Here is a 20,644-nt window from a genome sequence, read left to right on the forward strand (position 1 = left end):
GTGCTTGCTGTGTTCAGGCTCCTGTCACTTCTCCAGTTAGCTAGAGGTACATCAGGAGATCATGCTGATAGTAGCCATGGAGGGGTTATTCTGGACTGAGCTAATCATTCTGGGTAAGTGCACCATAAGGAGTTAAACACGGAAGAGGGGGATTAAATAGCATCAGCAAGTTGCAGGGCAGTCGAGGGTGGAGAGTGGTACAGAAGGGCTGGAAGACACAGGGACAGGGAATTGTGGGATTGCTGCTGAAGGACAGCTAGTATTCAATCCCTGAAGCTCATGACTACAATGTAACCACATAGTACATTAGGCATATACATAGGTGGGCAGCAGATGAGATAGGTACATAGCCAGAAGCTGAACAGACTTTGTGGACTTGCAATGGACTTGCCTTAGGACACAAGGATAATGGTGGATGGTTGTTTGGTATGGGTGTGAACATGAGCCACAGCTTGTACCCAATAATGTAATTGGTAGACATAGTCTCAGATAAACATATAAAGCTTTCATAGGTAAATACAGGCAGCCCCAAATCCATCACACATACTAATGAGACTGTCGACCACTCAGATAATTGCACAGTAACTACACGAGTGGCAGACTGTACAGTTGTTACTGTGCAGTCATTTAGTACTTGCATAACCAAGTACTAAATGACTTCTCAGTAACTGGTGTTACTACACAGTACCATCCTCACACATTCTGGGTTGGGTTTTTTTACGATACTGCGCAACAGCAACAAGCTGCGCAGTAGCTCATTACTACTGTGCAGTACCATTGCTGTCATGGTTAGTGCTCCCAATGCTACTGCACAGTAGCATCTCATGTAGATGCTCCCAGTCTTCTCTTCATCTCCAAAATCCCTGGCTGCCTGGATTTCCTTCCCTTCACACCCATTTATGACTGTCTCTCATGAAGATTCTGCATCCTACACTCCATTTAAATTAATCTCACAAGTCTCTTAGGACCTTTTCCGGGACAAATCTCAGGGCTGGGGCACCATGCCCATCTTTGACCCCTCAGTAGCTATTTAACACTAGTAGTAACTCCTAGCTCCATCACCATCCTAGCCATATGTAGCAGGCTGTTTTCCTAACCTGTGCAAGGAACCAAATTGCTTCCAGATGGACCTTGATGTATTTATGGAGGGCACTGTTACAAGGGTTGTTAAACTTGAGAGATCCAAGAAAAAGGGCCATGCTTCCTGCTACAGAGGAAGGCAAAAGCCCCACAGTTTGTACTAATCTGACCATGGGGTAAAACTCCTGGATCCCAAATGTGGTAATTCATCTGGCATGGAGGGAGAGAAAAGACTCTAGGCAGAAACCTCTGAATTTTATTCCCAGCAGAAGCATTGACACAACCCTGTCAAAATCCCCAGCCTTGGCTGCAGCCACCACCCAGTGCTTCTGAAGAAGACACCCTCCCCCCCACCGCCCCAAAAACAAACAAACAAACAAACCCCCCAACTCTGGCACGTGTAGCAACAGGATGGGGAAAAATTCCTTCCTGGCCCCAAGTGGCAACCAGCAAAACTCAGAAGCCTGGGAAAAACCAAACAGTCTCCATTCTGGTTTGTAACATGGGGACAGAAAGTGTAACTAAATATCACACCCTCCTGCTAGAGAATCAGAACTCCCCTTTCTGCATCTCCATTATAAACTAATCCCAGCTCCTTCAATCTTCTTTCATAACTAAGCTGGTTGTGGAGCTCTGCTTCATGCTCCTGCTGCTGAGCATAATCCTTTCCAATATCCACCTGCTCTAGACTACAGAACTCCTTTCATTATCTCTTAGAAATATAGGGGGAGGGAAACTCCTGGGTTTCCAATGGTCCCTCTCTACAGAGAACTCCAGGCATGGCTACTCCTAGATCATCCTTTGCCAACACTTATTGGAAACCCCAGTGCTGGAGATTCCACAACTTCCCTAGGCAGTCTGTTCCACTGTCACTGGTCTAACAAGGTTAGAGTGTTTCCTCATATCCACGTACTGCGCTGCAACTTGAAGCCATTGGTCCAAATCCTGACCTCGGTGTCAACAGAAAAAACGTTTCTTCCTCTTATGTGGATTCAAATATTTTCCATTACCATAAAGTGGATGAAAGGAAGCTTGATCTCTGTGTGGAAGAGATCCAGAGAAATCCCATGCTTTGGGGCTTCTGCTGGTTGTCTGTAGGTGTTGCACAAACGGCTAGTTTCGTGCCCCTGGAGGCTTGTTCAATCCACCTCTAGGAGAGAGTCACACACACAGGCTGGGTCCAATTTCAGATTTATTGTTTGCAAACAAGTTCGACAGGGGAGCTTAATGCTCAAATCCGTGTCGACCCCAAACAGAGTCTGGGGTTTCTTTTTATAGCTAACATAAACAAAAGATTCTAACGTGTCGCGTAATTATTGGCAGCCCAAGTATTACGTCTTACAACATATGTCTAGCAGGTACATGTTCTATGACGGTTTACATACATGTCTCATTTACATCTTAAATCTCCTCCCTGGGGCCGTCCTTAAGTCCATTTCGGTCATTCTTCGGTCAAGGTCTGAGTTCTTCACATCAGCATCTTTCCCTGTCCCTCTTCTCTTATCTCTCGTAAGGAGTTATTTGTTGCATCTGTTCCTGGCTATGTCTGCAGAAGTCTAGTGCTACTCGTAAATCTATCATTGGCCTATATGCCTTAGCAGAAGCAACTGTGTAGTGAAGCCAAACAGTTCTCAGCTGTGAAGCCTTTGTGTAGTGAGATGAGACATTTTTACCACACAGCTGCTATACAAACGTTATTGCAAAATCATAATGACTAGATTATAACATATTTTTACCACATAGGTACCAGAATTTATGTATTTATTTTTGCTCCATGAATGTATTTTGGGCTTAGGGATCTCTTTTCACCTTCCTCCACACTGAACATTGGCATGACTAGAGCCAGGTGTCTGGTTGGGATCCTCTGATGCTCCTGCTGGCAACCTCTCAGGTACCTAACTGGTGAGTCTAGATAACATACTCAGGGTTAACAGACCATCAAATCTGGGATCAGGAAGGATTTTTCTCTCATGTCAGATTAGCAAACATTGTTGGGTTTTTTTGTCTTCTTCTGTTGCCTTCTTCTGTTACCCTCTTCCCAGGATCATCTGAGCCTATTATAATTTCATTTAATGCCATGGTGGTGGCAAGGCATCAGTGGTACCCTTTTTCTCCCCACTTTCTGAAATGCTATAGAGGTTTTTATAGGAAGCTTTGAGGCTATGGCATGTGAGAGGGGTCAGAGGGGATGTTCTTGTGGACCCTTTGGACATGTTTTTTTCCATGTGCTCTGAGTGGGGGACGCTTTCATTAGGGCAGCTCCCACAGCCGCTCTAATTAAGCTGCCCACAGCATCTCACATATCAGCATCCCCATGCTTCAAAATGGCGGCAGGGGCACTTTAATGCATATTTGACAAGCTTTAGTTAAAGTGACCCAGCTGCCATTTTGAAGTGCTGAGGCACAGATACATGAGACACAGAAGCTGCTGGAGGCATGCTAAGCAGCACACTCAAGCAGACTTATTTAATCAAATAATACAGTGCATCGCAGCAGCCTTCTAGCGTGTCTACAGGCACCATTCATAGTTGCCTATGAGTACTGGAGACTGGATTCAATGGTTTTCAGAGTCCTCTTCCTGTGTTCCTGACATCGCACTTCCATTTTGCTGTAGACACACCCAGAGATTGAGGGTCCCTGAATTGACTGCAGTAATCCTGGTAATATCTCCTTAGAGCCACATAGAGAGGGATGTTCCCTCACTGCTCCAGGACGTGTGTGGGGAATTCAGGACTTGGAGTAGTACTTTGGAGAGGAAAGTCCCCATGAGTAAACTAAGACAAGCACATTTCCAGTAGGTCATTGACCCTATTGCCACCCAGTCTCTTGTGTGTGCTGCGGAAGTCTGATGATGACCAGGCTCTGAGGTCTGGGGAATGCAAGAAGCACCACAGTGACTTCCTCTTCCCTCAGTTTAGTTTAGAGGCTTGGATCTGTGAAATAACTCCTTTTCCCTCAGAGCAACTCTTGCTGGGGATCCAGCCAGTCCATGAAAGAGCACTAGTGCAGCAGTGAGGTATCATGAATCACATCATTACAAAAGGTTGGAAGGATAGGGATGGGCAATGTGAAGGGTCATTTCATCTGGGACTGCAGGGAAGCCTAGGTCTAGCCTGAAAAACAGAAGAAAAAATGAGACGGCATAGGCAGGGAGGTGATTTAGTGAACCTTTAATGCAGTTAGATAATGTGTGCTGCAGGAAATATAGAAAGCTGAAACCTCTGAACCTCTATGGTTCCAGTGACAAAAAGGTGCAGTGCCTCTTTTTCATGATGATTGGCCAAACTCTGAACCTTGAGGATTAGCAATGACCCTGTCTTGTTCCCATTGATGTGTCTGCTGCAGAGCTAACATGCAGATGATGAGGCATAGATAGCTCCTCTCTGAATACCAAGGAACAGAGAACTTTATGGGAAAGGATGAAAAGGGGCCCCTACCCAGAATGCTCCCTGCTCCTGCTCTGCTACTTCAAGTGCAGGCTTGAAAGACAAAGACCGCTCTCTGATGAAGCTACAATGGAAAAGTCCATTTGTTCCTGACTCCACTCTGGCACAATTAGTCAGGTGGCTTGTTTTATGCAAAAAGTGAATAGAATCATGGTCAGGCAGTCTGCTTTGGCAGCTGACCCTCAGCACATGGTAAGGCTGGCAGCACCAGGGGGTGGAAAGGCTCTATGTCTGTGAAGATACAGTCTTTTCATACTGGCTTATGGTCTCTCTGATCCAGTCTACATAACGTACCACCTTGGTGTAAAGACCATAGGTACCACACTTTGGTCCCCAGGAAACCAGGCCAGATACATAGTATTTTTCCTCATTATGGGGATCTTGCATGGCATAAGCCCCACCACTATCCCCTTCACAACTGTCCTTCTGGCCAGTCCCAGCACAGATCATGTTGTCTGTGTACTGGAAAGTGCTGGAATCAACTGTGTCTATTTCTGTCTTCACAGAACGGCACTTTTCCATGGCTACCACAGGAATCCGTGCCTTGAAGAGACGCTGGACTCTTACCCGATTCTCTGTCCTCCCCCAACCAGCTATGTAGCCCAGAACCCCAATTTGTGGCTCATACTCAGATGATTTTTCAGGCAAGCAGATAGGTGAGATCTTAGGACTCATCTTCACAGGCTCCTTCAGCCTCAGCAAGGCAATGTCATTATTAAAGTCTGTTCTTGTTCTACCATGTACATTTTCTGTCTTTATCCAGAGAGGGTGAACAAATGAATCCTCTACCTCCAGATGAGTGCCCTGATTCAGGGACTGCTGGCTGATATTAATTATCCCAGCATACATGTCAGGCTTTTCCTTGTCATCCACCACGTGCGCTGCAGTCAGCACCCAGCGGTCAGAAATAAGCGCCCCACCTGCTCGTGGGTCTCGAAAAAAGACTTGCCAGGGGAAGTTGCCTTCTTCAGCCCGGGTGCCCCCAAAAATCCTCCCTGTATCTTGGATCGGGGCACTAGGAATGCCACAGACTAGGAAAAAAAGGGAAAGGGAAAGACCAAGTTTGGAAAACAATGGTTGCATGTAGTACACTACTAAAAACCCCATAGGCCCTCTTTCCTGTGTTCTTGACATCATCTCTGGTTCTAAGTAACCTCTTTCTGTGGTTATTGTATAATATAGAACAGGAGCAGGCAATTATTTTGGCTTGAGGGCCACTTCATGAGTTTCGGTGAGCTGTCGAGGGCTGCAAGGGTAGCCCCATCCCTTTACAGGTGCCCCGGGACTCTGCTGGAAGTGGAGGGCAGCCCCACCCCCTGCTTTCCAGCAGAGGCCTGGGACCTGCATGGCATGGGGCGGGGAAGGCAGCTGGCTCCATTGTGTGGGGCTTCCCTCAGTGATGGTGGCACGCGAGTGCTGGGAGCTGCACATGCACCGCAGGAAGCCCTGTGCAGTAGAGGCAGGCCAGCCTGGCTACACTCTTTGCAGCACTTTCCGGAGCTGTGCACTGCCAAGTGACAACACCTGTGTGGGCCATAAACACCCCAAGCACCCACCACCTGCTGCTGTTGTTGTTGCCAGCAGCAGGGCTGTGCACCATGGAGGAGCAGTGCATTAGGGGGGGGTCCCCACACCTCCCATTCTCCCTCACACCCCACAAATGCCACATGCCCACACCCTGCCCCACAACCCCTGCAACATACCCTATATCCCCCCACTCACCCAGTCACACCCCCTCATATACCTCCCACACCCTACTATATACACACCCCACTCCCAACCACACCCCACAGCCCCCACACACAACATACAAGAGTAAGATTTCATTTTTGACTTATTATACAATCACCTCTATGTACACTATGCAAACACAAATCATGACAAAAACATTCTTTGTAATAAAATTAAAATATGTTCTAGTAGGCGTTCGACTTTTAGCGTATGACTTTGTTTTTTTCTGGTTCCAAGATGGCAACCCCCACTCCCAAAGGAGTACTTTTGGGGGCCAAGGGGAGGGACTTCCAGTAGTAAATGTCAGGGGTTAGGGGAGGGGCTTTCGGTCTCAAGATGGCAACCAGGGTAGGGCACCTGTCAAAGAGCAGGACTCTTGCGGCTCACCAAAACTCATTAAGCAGCTTTCCAGTCAAAATAATTGCCCACCCCTGGGATAAGATGTGTTCTTTCAGCACCTTCCAGCTCATACTCATTAACTGCTGTACCCAACATTTTTTTAAGAGGAAGGATTTCTTTTTTAAGGTTTGCTAAAAGCCTAACAAAGAATTAGATCAACAAACCCCAGCCTTTTTGAGAATGTACATGTGAATACCAGATAGTTTCAACTGTCTTATACATATGTGTCTCTGATATTTTACCTCTACACCCTTCTACATTCTTAGTGTATATGCTCTATAATGTAAGGTCCTATCTTTAGCATGTTCACTTCTGTAGACAGATGGTGAGTCTTATGAATGCTATATTTTTTAGATAAAAATGTATAAACATTTTGTTTGCTCAGAGTGAGAAGGGGAAAGTTAAGGTTCTTCTCAGTATCATCATGAAGTTTGTGGCTTTCCACTTCAGGCTTTTTATTAAATTCAAGTTGAGAAACCCGATAGGTGATAGAGAGGAAACTTGAGCATAATGAAGGCTAGGCTCCAAAAGCACACCTATATATCCACACACACACACACACACACACACACACGCATGCATGCACGCATGCGCGCACACTCTCCTTAGTGATACCTGGGACACATGTTGGCAGCTCTGTTCCCATGTCTTTGCTGACCCATCTTCCACTGGCTGAACACTGATAAGCTCCTAGGAAAGCACAGAAGTACAGAAAGGATTTCAATACAAAGCATCATGTGGATGTGACCAGGGTATTTGGGAAGTTGGTTCTGTGGGGCCAGGTGACATTACTGTTTAAATGTGACCAACCTATGCATTTCCAGACTAAACACAGCTCTGTGAGCAGAGAGTGAGCAGTCCTGACACATGCAACCTCCTGCCAATATGCCTCAGCCACTACCTTGGAGTGACCACTCCAGCAAAGAGAATGGTGTTTGTTGCCCGTTAAGGCCATTACCTGACCACTGACATGGCTTAGCAAAGGAAATGATTGGTGCCAGTTGTGGTGGTGGTTGCTGTAGTTTAGGCACTTAAAAACAAGACTCATTACTAATGCACTGCATACAGACCCCTACAGTCAGACACCTGGAAATGTATATGCATCCAGTTATTTCATAGTGCCATTGAATGCAACCTTAGTCCTTGGGGTGTTGCACTGCGGGGGCTTGCACCAGCCTTACTCTGATATAGGCTATACTATAGCCTCCCTAATGGCTCTACTGCAGCTCCTGAAGTGTTATACTCAAGGCAAGGCTGAGACATAGCAAACAGTACAGTCTCCACTAGCTATAGTGGAGACTCTCTACCCAGTCCCATGAGGGAGCTTTATTCCAAGCAGTCAGAATACAGCTCTTGAAACAATGCTCTTTTTGGGACCTTTATTCAAAGACTACTGTGGCTAGTGACATGCCTACCATCGCCTCTGGTTTTCAGGGAATAATAAGGCTTTTCACAGACATAGTGAATAACAGCTTTGTAGTGAGTCTCCTCAAATCCTGAAGAGTAGATGACTCTGCCATTGTTAATAGGGTCAGGAATACCACAGTCCACAGCTGCAGAGAAGAGCCAAACAGGTGTTAATCATAGGGGCTTCCACATCCCACAGTCCATTCACTTTGTACAAGTAGGAGCACCTGCAACTTCCCATATCCTCCACTAGTCATCATTTCACTCTCGATCCATTCAGCAGCCTCATGCCTCATTCCTCAAACCCTATAATATTGCTATATAAAGGTATGGACTGACATCTGCATTCCCAGAGCAAATATAGCCTACTAAACAGTAGAGTGAGCTGCACAGATGCAGAATCCCCATAAGTCACCCATTCCCCTTACCTGGGGCCAGATTGGTCAAAGGTCCAAAGCCTCTCTTTCAATCAGCTCTACCACAGAGAAATAGGTCACTTACGGACACATTTGAGGTTAGAGTTGCTCCATTCTCCATTATGCTGACATGTAGAGTGAAAGGTTCTTAGGCTTCCACGTGGCTGTGCAAAAGAAGAATACATCCCATGTCAGCTACTCAGAGGGCAGTGTAACCACATTAAGCTTTGCAGTAGTGGCACCTCACTAAGGGATCTTCAAAGTACCGCTGGGGGGGAAAGGGGCTCTCTGCAGAGGCATCAGGTACAGAGGGAGGCAGAGCACCAACCTAGAGAAGTCCACCGATCTAAGCCTGCGTGGGGTAAGAGACAGACTGGATCATGGAGGACCACTGGCCTTATTCTACAAAAATAATTTTCTATTTCAAAACCACTGAGAGCGTCCAGTCACTTCTGAGCTGTTGGAGGAGACCCTATTTGTACCAACAGACCTGTGCTCAAATTTACATACAACATATTCTCTCCCTGCTAGGTTTTTGGGCATTGACCTTCAGCTTCCCAGATAGGAAGTAAGTGAAAGACACTGTAGGGTGTATGGGAGGCACTTTGAAGTTAACAGTATCCTCAGGCTGTGTAATGGGAAGGGGAAGTAGAACTGCACTGTGGAGCTGGATGAACATATATTTTTGGTGCAGCTTACCATTACAACCTCATAGCCTTCTACACAGGTCACCGTCACGTAGTCCTTGAAGATATAGCTGTCCTTCCTGGGGTCAAGAATGGAGTTGGGGGTGACACTCTGGACACAGGGTATGGCTTTGGGGAATAAAGAGATAAGTGACTGATTGTCCTGATACTTATTCTCATTCCAAATCCCATCCTTCTGTGCCCAACACCGAGGTAGGAACACCTCAGCCAAAACAACAGGCATCCATCCATTCACACACCCATCCATCCATCCATCCATCCATCCATGTAGCCAACAGCCAGCCATTTGGTTAATCAATAACCATCCAGCTAAGCAAGCATCCAGCTGGCCAGTCAACAGCTGGGAAGCCAATAACATGCAAGCATGCTGTCCCTGCCATGCACCTCACCACCTGGTAGGAACCTTCCTGCCAAAACAGCAGAGTAGGCGTTTACTCACGGTCTGCATAGTAACGTATTTTCCAGCCTTTGCTTTGCCCTGTTCTGTCTGTTCGGAAGATGATGTCCAGAATGTTGCTCCTGGTTTTAATTTCTGAAGGCCCTGGGAATCTGTTACCACAATAGGGACCATAATGCTGTTTTCCAGCAATGAACTAGGAAAACAGAAAACAAGAGGAAATGACCAATACCAAAGAAGAAGGAAGGAGACAAAAAGAAAAAGAATGGGACTCTGAGAAGACACTTCTTTTTATGACAATATAGTTGGGCTTTATGGTAAGGGGGTGGTGGAGGCAGGCATGAATTTCCTGGGGAATCATGACTGGGGCTAGTGGGGAGCAGGGAACCCTGAGCATGAGAGGAGGGGAATCTCTAGGAGGATATGGGTAGGGTCAGGAATGCACAGACCACAGTTATAAAGGCCTCCTACATCTATCCCACCACCTACTTTTAAGCTGTCATGGCAATTCCCTTCCGAGTCAGCTGGTTCCACATCAAAGTCCCCATTCCGAAAGTTCAACACCACACGGTAGCCTGGCTCCAGGGCCACGCGGTACTGACAGCGCGAATTCTCTGGATACAAGTTGGGGTAGTTGGGGCTGGTGATTTCCCCAGACAGCTCGGTGAACACATTTCCACTGCAGTTCACTAGGGTTGAGAGGGAAACATGAGCAGGGGGCACAAGAGAAAAGTGGTCTGGATCTTGGGGGACTAGACCCCATCTTCCAGTCTATCTCCATTTTCTCCTCTCATCTGTATTATCATGTCAGAACACTGCATCAATCAGTGAGACAAACTGTAACTTGGCTCTTGCAGTGATGACTGGCTGCACTTCCTGGGGACACCTAGTTCCAAGTGCTCTGTTCTCCAGATGGGAACAACACTACAGAGCCTTCAACATTTGGAACAACAAGTTTTGGGAACAACACTACAGACCCCTCAGCACTTGGAAATGGCTTCAGTGTCCTTCCTTTGCCTCAGTCTTACCCCATTCCTCTTACTGCTTCCCCTCCAGCCCTTCAGAAGCAATTCCCTCCTTCTGTGATTTGTTACCCTCATGCTCATACAGACGGTTCTCATAGTTACAGCCCCTTTCAGCACAGCTGCAGCTTTGCCTGCCCAGCTGAATTTAGCTCTCTGAAATTACTCCTCAGGAGCATAGCAGGGTGGGTGTATGCCCAGGGCATCCACTAACACATGGAGTAGAGCCAGCTTCTGATATGCCAGTTATGGTGGCACAATCAGCTACCTCTGTCACAGCAGCTGCTTTTCCACCCCTCTTTTCCACCCACAAAGGTGGTGCCAGGGGTGACATGTAGGGGGTGCATGCAGGGGCACGTGCACCCCCTGAGTGTGGCAGTGCACACCCTACAATACAGTGTCAGCAGCGCCTGTGGGCAGTCGCTGCTCACCGCTCGCCACCCTGCCGCCGACACTTCTGGCAGCATCTGCGGGAGGTCAGCAATCCCTGCTGGCCACCACCAATGGGTGGTGCCTAGGGTTGCTGCCCTGATCCCTGCCTTCCCTCCCTCCTCAGTTACCCTACTGCAACTCTTCTGGTCCCAAAACCATTTTGGGCTCCTCTGTGGTTTCCCCCAGTTTGTCAATCTCCTACAGAAACTGAGAGGCCCACAAATGCACATGTTATCTGCATGTCAGGTATCTCCAGAGCTCTATGGAGAGGGACTGTTCCTCTCTGTTCTGGGATGAGAGGCCTCTGAGAATCCACAGCTGACTGCACCTAGTATTTTCTTCTCTGAAATACTATAGAGATACTTCACTGTTCCACAATATCTCAACATTTGCAGTCCCCCAAAACTACAGTGGCTTCTTGGAAAACTCAAGCACTTTGCAAAGTCCTGAATTTTCAGTTCCTGGTCTCTTTAGGCCTTTACTGCTTCCCACTTCCTGCATTCCATTACTTTGAATTACTTGAGAAACTACAAGTCAGTTAGTCTGACCTTATGCTTTGCAAAGCTTTAGAATGAATTTTGAGAGAAGGAATAATTATTTCCTTCAGAGAACAATAGTTAAGAAAGATGTGGAAGTAAATGGAAAAATGGGAAAAACTCTAGCTTGGGTTTACCAAATGCAGACTCTGTTAATCTAACCTTAATATATGTCTAACTTTTCTAGATTCCAGTAAGGCCTTCCCTACAGAACCTCATGGGAAATTGTTAGTTGGGATGGAGAAGATGGGTATTTCTAAGGGAGTTTCAAGGAAATGCTGAATGGGAACAACAGATTATGTTGAACAACTGGGCCAGAACGAAGTTCCTAATGGAATTCTTCAAGGGTAAGTCTGGGGCTGATCTTATTCAGTGCTCTTATTAATTACCTTGGTATAACAAGGGGAGTGTGCTAATGAGATTCCTGACAACATAAACTGGGAAGCTTCACCATTGTGGAAAAGAATCAAGATATCATAATGAAATAACTGGAAAGCATTGAGGACTGAATTAATAGAAATGGGAATAAATCCAGGAGTACAAAGTGCGAGGTCATACACTTAGGGATTAAGAATTTATCCTATAAACTGGGAGTTTATCACTGGGAAATAACAGAGAAGTAAAAAGACTCGGGTCTATTAGTTGATCTTAGAAGGACTATGTGATGTGGCCATGACAGGGCATGTCAATCAAATTATTTCTAGTAGAGATATCATTGTTCAGGAAATCATGAGACTTCATCTGAAGTACTGTCTACAGTTCTGATTACCATTTTTTAGAGGAATCCAAGCTGGAACAAGTATGGACAAGGGCTACTGGGATGATCAGGTGTATGGAGAGTCTATCTTATAAGAAATGACTAGAAGAGGTTGGCTTGTCTAGCCATTGTGAAACAGGCTAAGGTGGGACATGACTACTCCTATATAAATATATCAAATGCTAAATCTCAGGGAGGGAACAGCTATTTAAGGTAAAGGACAATGCTGACACAAAAACAGAGGGCCATGAACAAAGTATAGGCTGGATATTAAAAGAGTTTGCAAAGTATCAGAGCACTGAGATCACCGAACAGCCTCCCAGTAGAAGTTGCAAGAGCAACAAAACCAACTGCTTTTAAGAAGGAGCTTGATAATGTTATGAAAAGGATTATATGACACGGTTGCTTGAACAAGAGGGAATTGGACTCAGTGACCCAGGGCATTCCTTACAATCTATGTCCGTGTGTTCCCATTCCCCAGATACATTAATTTCCCAGATGATGAATTAATTTATTATTCCTTGTTACATCCCATTGTTTCATTTTCCTCTCTTTCTGTTAACTGGAGCTCTTTCTGACTTACCACCACTTGCAGATTTCCTTAACAATCTCCCTGAGTCCCATTTAAATGGAACATATACTGCCTCCTGCTGTTGGGGACAGCACATGTGGAGCTCTTACCCGAACAAGTTTTCTTGTCATCTTGCAGGAAGTAGTCTGGAGGGCAGGAGCAGAAGTAACCACCAATGTAGTTATTGCAGTAGTGGCTACAGGCCTCTTCCACAAAATCTGTGCATTCATTCACATCTGCAGGGATTGAAGGGAGACAAGAATGAGCCAAGTCTAGAAGGAGAAGCTGGGGGAAGGAGGGTGAGAAAGTGTTCTAAAGAGTCACTGATAAGAGGAGAGGCTGAGCATCAACACAGAATGCTGCATGGCCCCATTCTGCTGCAGCTGAACACTTATAAGGCACTGCTCTGAGGAAGCCATTGTTACCAGCCATCCCTCCTTTCTGCCAGCCCCAGGAAAATGGGTTGAGGAGTCTCATATTTACAGGCCCCTCTACAGACTAGGAGGCAGTCCCAGACTTACCCACTGCAACATAGTAGGCAGCAAAACCAGTGAAACGCTGTTCATTGGAAAAGTCTGATTGGAAGGTCACAGTCAGAGAGTTGTAAGGGACATAGAATTCCTCCAGGATCGGGGAACTGGGGACACGACTTGTCTTTCGCCCACAGAGAATGCCCTCAACGTGGTGACCAGACAGAATCTGCAGAAGGACAGACATGGAGGTCTTGATTCACTAAAGAGATGTGTATGATTACCACTGCTTGGTCTCACTGGTCCAACTTCAGCACACCCTGTCTGCACCAAGCTTCTTAGTCACTATTAGTTATCAGTTAAACTAAGTGTATATCAGCCTGTAGCTGTGGAGGATTTAACTGTGATTGAGTCATTTGTGGCTTAACGATTTGGGTGCCAGCATAGGTAGAAAAACAATGTCCTCCCTGTCTCAAATAGCCCCCCTTCACCCATGGCTCACTGGCTTACAATGGGACTGGGAAAGAAGGTTATTATTGGTGGCTGGGAGGGCATATATGACAGGAAAGAATGAGGGAGGGACCTTGGCTGGAAGGAACACAGTGGGGCAGAGAGGATTCAGCAGACAGCTTAGACTCAACAATTGAAGCATCTGGGAAATGGAGCTTACAGCCCTGCTTCAAACCTGTAATGGGAACAGATGACCAGATGGCATTGAAACCAAATCAGTTTACGACAGTGATAGTGTGGATGCCAGGCAAAGCCAAGCCAATTTGCCCATGTCTGCTGTAGATGCACTGAAACATTTGTGCTTTATCAATTATTGAACCAGGAGGGACCTGTTGTTGTCTGCTTCATTTCTAGACCCCCATACACAGCGATACAATGGCCCTCTGTCTTTCCCCATAGTGCCCTTCTGCTATTATAGCCCTGGGGGATGGACACCAGCTCTGCTGCTGCTCCTCAGTTCTGCCCAGATGCCCTGAATCCCTGATTTGGAGGCGAGTGTGTGTACTGCATCTTGACAGGTGGGTGGATGTGGTACTATACCTTCACAAAGTCATACTCGCAGTCCTGAGATGGTTCAATGTCCAGGTGGGTAAAGTAGAGACGGATGCCATATCCTAAGGGAACTGTGACATTCCAGGACTCGTGCACATCATTGGGATATAACTGAGGGTAGTTGGGAGATAAGATCTCACCATACATGGGAGCTGCATCAGCTCCGGCCAGGAAGAAGCAGAGGATGAGGCACCTGGGAGAAGGCAGTGGAAGATGATGCAACACGAGTTCTGTGTGTGTGTATATATGCAAGTAGTTAACAGAAAAGGTGTCAGATGGTGGCTCTCAAGAATATCTTCTTGGGTTTTGTTGTAGCAGTAAAACTTGCTGTTGCAATGTGTGCAAATGGCTCTCTCTTATAGCCCTCTACAGCAGGGGTATGGCACTGACTGTTCCCTGCTCCAGCCACCCATCTTCTGGGAACTCAGAGTGCAGCAGATGCTGGACCCAGGTTGTCCCTGCAGGAGACCTACATCCTCCCCCCAGCTTAGTCCTCATTTCCTGGGGGCTGCAAGTGCAGCAGGTACAGATAACAGGTTTGGTACAAGAGTTGAGGAAAGAAACATGATTCATAAAATTAACTTATGAACAATCCAAAAAGCCCCTTGTATTTTCTGTCACTCACCACATCTGCAAAAGTTCTGTCCTGTTTTCTTCCCAAAAATCCTTGGAGTCTGGACTTTGGAGCTATGGGACTGGGACAAAAACAATAGCACTGATTAGTGTTTGCAGTGTGTTTGTACAGTCGGTGGGCAGGACAGTCATGGCCCCAAAGCACAAGGAACGTGCCAAAGGAGCTGCGTAGGGAGCAAACTTCACAACCCATCTAGACAGCAACACCTCCTGTGCCAGCAGCCATGGGGAGGCATTAGGTTCAGTACAGACAGAGAAAGGGGTGTCCGTCCCCCTATTGAGTCACTGAAATGCACCCCAGGAGCACAGCATCTCCAAGCACTGTGTTGTAACATTACAATCAGCAGTGACTCAAGACAGAAATTGTTCCCAACTGACTCACTCCCACCCCCAACACACCTTTCCCAGTAAAGCCCCCCTTATATGCTGTAGTTAGTGACAACACCTGCTACTGCGTCTCCCGGTAATGCAGTGACTGGCCCCTCCTGATCCAGGCAAGCCAAACGAAAGTGTTTGGGGTCATCTGCCAGGCTCATTTCTAACATTTATGTGGCGGTTTTACCTTCTCTCTCCGTCTCTTTCTCTCCTCTCTCTCCCTGTCCCTCCTCTCTTCTTTCTGTCTGTTCACAGCCTCCAAACCACATCCCAGCCCCAGTCTTTGGGCATGAGAGAGAAGGATGTACCCATTTACTGGCAATGTGGAAGCACCCCCTGCCGGGGGAATACAGCTTTGCAGCCTCCCCTCTTCAGCCAAGGCATTTTGTTTACCAGGCTTGCGCAAAGACTGGAATTTCCAGAGCTGGTTGCACAATCCCTTTGGCCGAGCCTGTGGGGCTAAAGCATGAAGATCTGGGTTGGATTAGCCTAAACAGCTCTTTCGGGGAAGTCAGATGACTTTTGGGAAAAGCAAAGGCAAGGGGAATTCCAGCTGGTGGGAGTTTATCTTTAATCTCCTCGCAATTCCTGGAGGAAGCTAGGAAGGTGGGCAAGCTAGGCAGCAGCAGAACAGCTACCACAAGCACGCTGCTGGCAGCTGTTGTGCCTCATCCTACCCTTTGAAAACCCCTTACGGAAGAAAAGGGGAGTTCAGTTTCTGTGTCTTTCTTACCAGTAGGCCTCTCTGGTTGAGGCTGCAATAAAAGGCATGCTAGTGGTAGTTGTTCTGCTGAGGAGTGATTGTGAGGTAAGCACTTGTAGTGTTTCAATCTGCGGTGAAAGCCCACGCATCTGTTTCCAAATGATGTTCTTACAAGAAGGACAAGAAGAACTGTTTCTCACACTTTCCCCAGAACCGTGTCAGCTCTGGTCCGCTACAAGAGGGACGTTTCAAGTGCTATTTCCAGATTTGACCCATACTCAACCCCTGGTGGGAAGCCAAACTGGACCTACCATTCAAGAGGTAAAAGATCATGTCTGACCCTTCAGCCAACCCACCCCCCTGCTCCTGAGTTGGGTTAGAAAGTATGGTGTACACTTTCCAGCTACCAAACTTAATCTTCCAAATGGAATATTACACATCTGAGGGCTTGTCTTGACTAGGAAAATTAAATTAAACTGGCTGTAGCTGACACATACTAGCAAAGCCCAACACAAAAAACACCTTTTTCTGGTGTTTGTGCATGGGAACATGTGTAGCTTGATTTTACCTGCTTGACTTGTAAACAAAAGCAGGATAAAAGCATTACCCTGCATCTACAGTAGAAGGGATTGACTACATTAGCAAAGCCTGACCCAAACACAGTAATTTTTCCTCCTCAATACAAATCCTGAGTGGGCAGGAAAAGGCAATAGTGCATCACCTCCCACTCCCTGAAGTCCTGGGGGAACATTTAGTGGTGGTGCTGCGTGGGATTTGGAGGAGTTAAGGGCTTGGATGTGGCCTGAGGTGCAGGACAAATTGTAGCCCCCTTCCCTTCGTACCTGCTTGAGAACATTGACATTAAGACCCTGCCAAAGGCCTCCCAAGTAGGGCCAGTCCAACCATTAGGCAAACCAGGTGGTTGCCTAAGGCACCAAAATTTGGGGGGTGCCAAAATTATATGCAGAACAAAATAACAGAAACATCATTCTAAATAACAGCCCTGGCCAGCTATTATAATTATGTTAGGGTTAATGGAAAGTGTGAAACAATCAATACATTTTTTTCTGTTTTTATCGTTTTATTGTTCATTTCAAATATCAAATAAGTACATGTAAAAGTTCATTCTAAACTTCTTATTTTCCTCTATATTAGAAGTGGTGGGGGCACCGAGGTACAGAGTGGACTTTGGACCGGCCCTGCTCCCAAGTCCCAATCATTTTTTTTCAAAATAGCCATAATGGAAATATAATGAATGCTTCTAATTTACATAACTATGCATAATATTGTGCATGCATTATCTGATTTTATATCATTATATAAACTGCCTCTACTAGCCAGTAGCTAGTGTATACATTTGCATGATGTTAATAACTCATAAGGAATCATCCATCTTCTAATTAAGAAAAAATAATGTTGAAGTTGATTACAAGGGTAGCTAGTTTTTTGATGTGCCTAGATTTGTGTAATTTGATTATTTATGCATGATACTACCTGAATATTAATGTGAACATTTACACCGAAAAAACAAGCAAATAGGCATCTTATTTTTATTTGCATAGATCTAGAGTGCATGAATTCTTCATAAGATGAATTACTAAGGTAATATTTTAAAATGACTGAAATTATTCACAAAAATATGTTACAAGGACATTTTTAAGGTTGTGAAACCAAGCACTCAAAAGCAAAGAAATGGCAGAATTAAGGTTACGTATGCAATGCTAAATCTGCCCTCTTGTGTGCATGCATTCTGTTGCAGTCTTAAATTAAATGATCACATAATATTTTTCTATTTGATCCCTGCCTCATTCAGCACAGGATCCTCTCTGAGGATAAATCAGATTGTGTTTTTATAACCCTTCTGCCAGGTGGTTCCAGAGGTCCTTCGGAAAACCAGCTTCAGCCCCCAGCCGCAACTGTGGAAAAATCAAATACCTGTGCATACTTATGATAGACAATACTGTCCCATTCACACATACTTGAGTCTGTGTAGGGAATAAAATAAACATGTATTTGGAGAGGGAGAACGAGGCATTAATTGGGAAAACACAACAGCAATGAATCAAAAGCAGACAAACAGTGAATAAAACACCCACCCCAACTGTAGTTTGGACAGTAGTCCTCTGCCTTAGTTTGTATTTCTGTCAGCATGACTATCCAGTGGACAAATGTCTTTTTGATACCTCACTTCCCCTCCCCTTTATCTCTGTGATGCTCCTTAATCATGGTTTCTTCTCAATGGTTGGAGAAGTCCCAGTACCCAGGGATGTACTTGAGGTGTACTCCCTCAGATCCTGAGGATGGAAATGCTGCCTGGCTTCCATGAAGGGACTTTGCTGTTGCTTTTGGCTGTGATGCCACTTCTAGCCAGGTTGTTATCCCTCAGTGATCCAGTGTTATCCTAAGGCATCTCTGCCTAGCCTGTTGTCTTCAACTGTATGGGTGTTTGAGAAAGAGGGATCCTCACTACAGTTCATTGAGCTTTTGCTGTCCTGAGGAGCTTGTGGTAAAAGCTCCCATTACTTCATACCAAAATGTCAAGTCCAGGACTTCAATTCTGCAATTTCTTTGAGGAGATTTTACTGCATATAGAACCCTTGATCGCTGTCAAGGTGCTGGCCCCTTCTACAGAGCAGAATCCTCTCAGTCTCATGTCCATCCAAGGTCCACTAAGGGTGTCTGACTGAGGTTTATGCTACAGGGAACTCCTCAATCAGGGGAAATCTAGTATGTATTTGTTGCTTCTGTAGTCACACAATAAGGATTAAAAATGTTCCATTACCCCACATTAAAAACTGAAATGAGTTTTACCCATTCAGTTGTCATCTCTAATTCATCAATAGATGGCAGCAGAGACCTCTCCTTCTTGTAGATCACTAGACCACAGTCCTTCATCTTGACAGGAACTGTGTGGCAGTGAGATGTCACACGATTTTTACAGGTAGTGATAAGAACACATCTTAAGAACAGCTCTACTGGATCAAACCAAAAGTCCATCTAGTCCAGTACCCTGCCTCTACTAGTGGGAAATATCAAGTGCTTTAGGAAGTGCATAAGAAACAGGACATTAGTAGAATGATTCATCCCCTATCAGATTTGGCCTAGCAGCTAGAAGCAAATGCCCTAGCAAGTAGGCAGAAGTCAAGCAGAAGTCAGATGTAAAAGTCACAAGCCAAGGTGTGAAGTCCATGGCAATAGCAAGAGGCAAATCCAGGATATACGGCCAAGGTCAAGTGACAAAGATGTTGTCAAGAAGTCAAACCAAAGCTCTGAAGCCCGAGACAGGAAATCAGGAGACAAATCAAGGTTAGTAACCAGTCAGAAAGCCAAGAGGCAAGCCAAGGTCAGGAAACCTAGAAACAAGGCAAGGTCAAGGATCAGGAGCCAAGGAACAAAGAATCAGGGCAGGGAGCAGGAGACAAGGCAAGGGGACATAAGCAGGCTGGGATCTGGTCACAGACAGGAAGCACACCGTAGTGCACAGCAAAATTCTGCAGCCTGGCTAGTCCTTTAAATGAGGAGCTGGAGCCATTCATGTGACCAAGCAAGAGCTGGGAGACCTGGAACCCAACTGGGAGAGGTCACTTGATAAGCTAGAGGGCAGAGACTTAAACTGAACCATATCCATATACTCAAAGCCAGCTTCTAGATGCCCTCAGCCCAGATTTCTCAGGGTAGGCATGATGGAATTCATTAACTAGGTCCAGAGCATGAACATTCTTGCTGGGTTCCCAAGTATATTCCTCTTGGTCAGGGGTTGGCAACATTACGCCCATGGCCCAGATCTGGCCCACATAGCCACTGGATCCAGCCTATGGAGCTGGAGGGTTTTGCCTGTGTCTGCACCTATGCCCTTGCTGGGGACAGGAAGTGAGGGGCTGTTCCAGGGCTGATTAGCTCCCAGCTGCTCTCATGCCACTGCTGCTTCTCCCTGTGCTCCCAGCTCCAATCTGATGGGTTGGCGGTATGTCAGTGGTGGGGGGCTTTGCCTGCACCTGCACTGGGACTAGGCAGCTGAAAGCTACACCTACACTGCTGCCACTACCCACAGCTCCAGCTCCCCAGAGGTGGCACAGGTGCAGCTTCCAGTCTATAGGGGCTGCACCAGGGCCTGGCAGCTGCAAACTGCATCTGCACTGCAGCTGCTACTGCCTGCCCTCCCTCCCCCACCACCCCAGCTGTGATGTGGGTGCAACTTCCAACTGGTGGGGAGCTATAATGGAGTCAGGCAGCTTCCAACTTCCAGACCCTAGGGAGTGGGGAGAGGGAGTAGGGAGAAGTAGTGGCAGCACAGGCATAGTTTGCAGATACCTGGTCCTGGTGCAGCTTACTACAGGCTGGAAACTGTGTCTGATCTGCAGTTGGGGAGTGGGGCCTAGGCATGGGCAACTGGTGCCTTCTGAGTCTGGGGGGTCACCCACAGAAGCCACCGGCAGCAGTGGGGACAGGGCTGGCGAGCACCCACAGAAGCTTCCAGTGGCATTGGCGGCCGGGGCAAGG

At 46.4% G+C, this 20,644-nt stretch overlaps 1 protein-coding gene across 2 annotated transcripts; it reads right to left on the reverse strand.

Moving 5' to 3' along the window:
- Nucleotides 1–4,233: 4,233 nt before the first annotated feature.
- Nucleotides 4,234–15,782, reverse strand: C1S (complement C1s). Of its 2 annotated transcripts, none has more exons than XM_006037034.3 (12): nt 15,629–15,782; nt 15,059–15,128; nt 14,422–14,626; nt 13,423–13,600; nt 13,012–13,137; nt 10,073–10,272; nt 9,626–9,779; nt 9,179–9,294; nt 8,565–8,643; nt 8,072–8,209; nt 7,272–7,346; nt 4,234–5,557 (listed from the first exon to the last, which is right to left on the reverse strand). In XM_006037034.3, the coding sequence occupies exons 2-12, from the start codon at nt 15,061–15,063 to the stop codon at nt 4,752–4,754; spliced, it is 2,082 nt and encodes a 693-aa protein (XP_006037096.1). In that variant the 5' UTR covers nt 15,064–15,128; nt 15,629–15,782; the 3' UTR covers nt 4,234–4,751. The 2 variants fall into 2 exon arrangements, with proteins under 2 accessions (XP_006037096.1, XP_025049277.1); XM_025193492.1 differs by lacking the exon at nt 15,629–15,782 and adding an exon at nt 15,512–15,627.
- Nucleotides 15,783–20,644: the final 4,862 nt, after the last annotated feature.

This window comes from Alligator sinensis, unplaced genomic scaffold (assembly GCF_000455745.1).
Source record: "Alligator sinensis unplaced genomic scaffold, ASM45574v1 scaffold1800_1, whole genome shotgun sequence".
NCBI classification, from domain to species: domain Eukaryota; kingdom Metazoa; phylum Chordata; order Crocodylia; family Alligatoridae; genus Alligator; species Alligator sinensis.

Excerpts from the sequence above, each read along its gene's own strand:
- C1S (XM_006037034.3), bottom strand. Across the intron at positions 13,138-13,422 it reads TGCCTACTATGTTGCAGTGG|ATGTGAATGAATGCACAGAT; the intron begins GTAAGTCTGGGA and ends CAATCCCTGCAG. Across the intron at positions 9,780-10,072 it reads ATTGCCATGACAGCTTAAAA|TTCATTGCTGGAAAACAGCA; the intron begins GTAGGTGGTGGG and ends CTGTTTTCCTAG.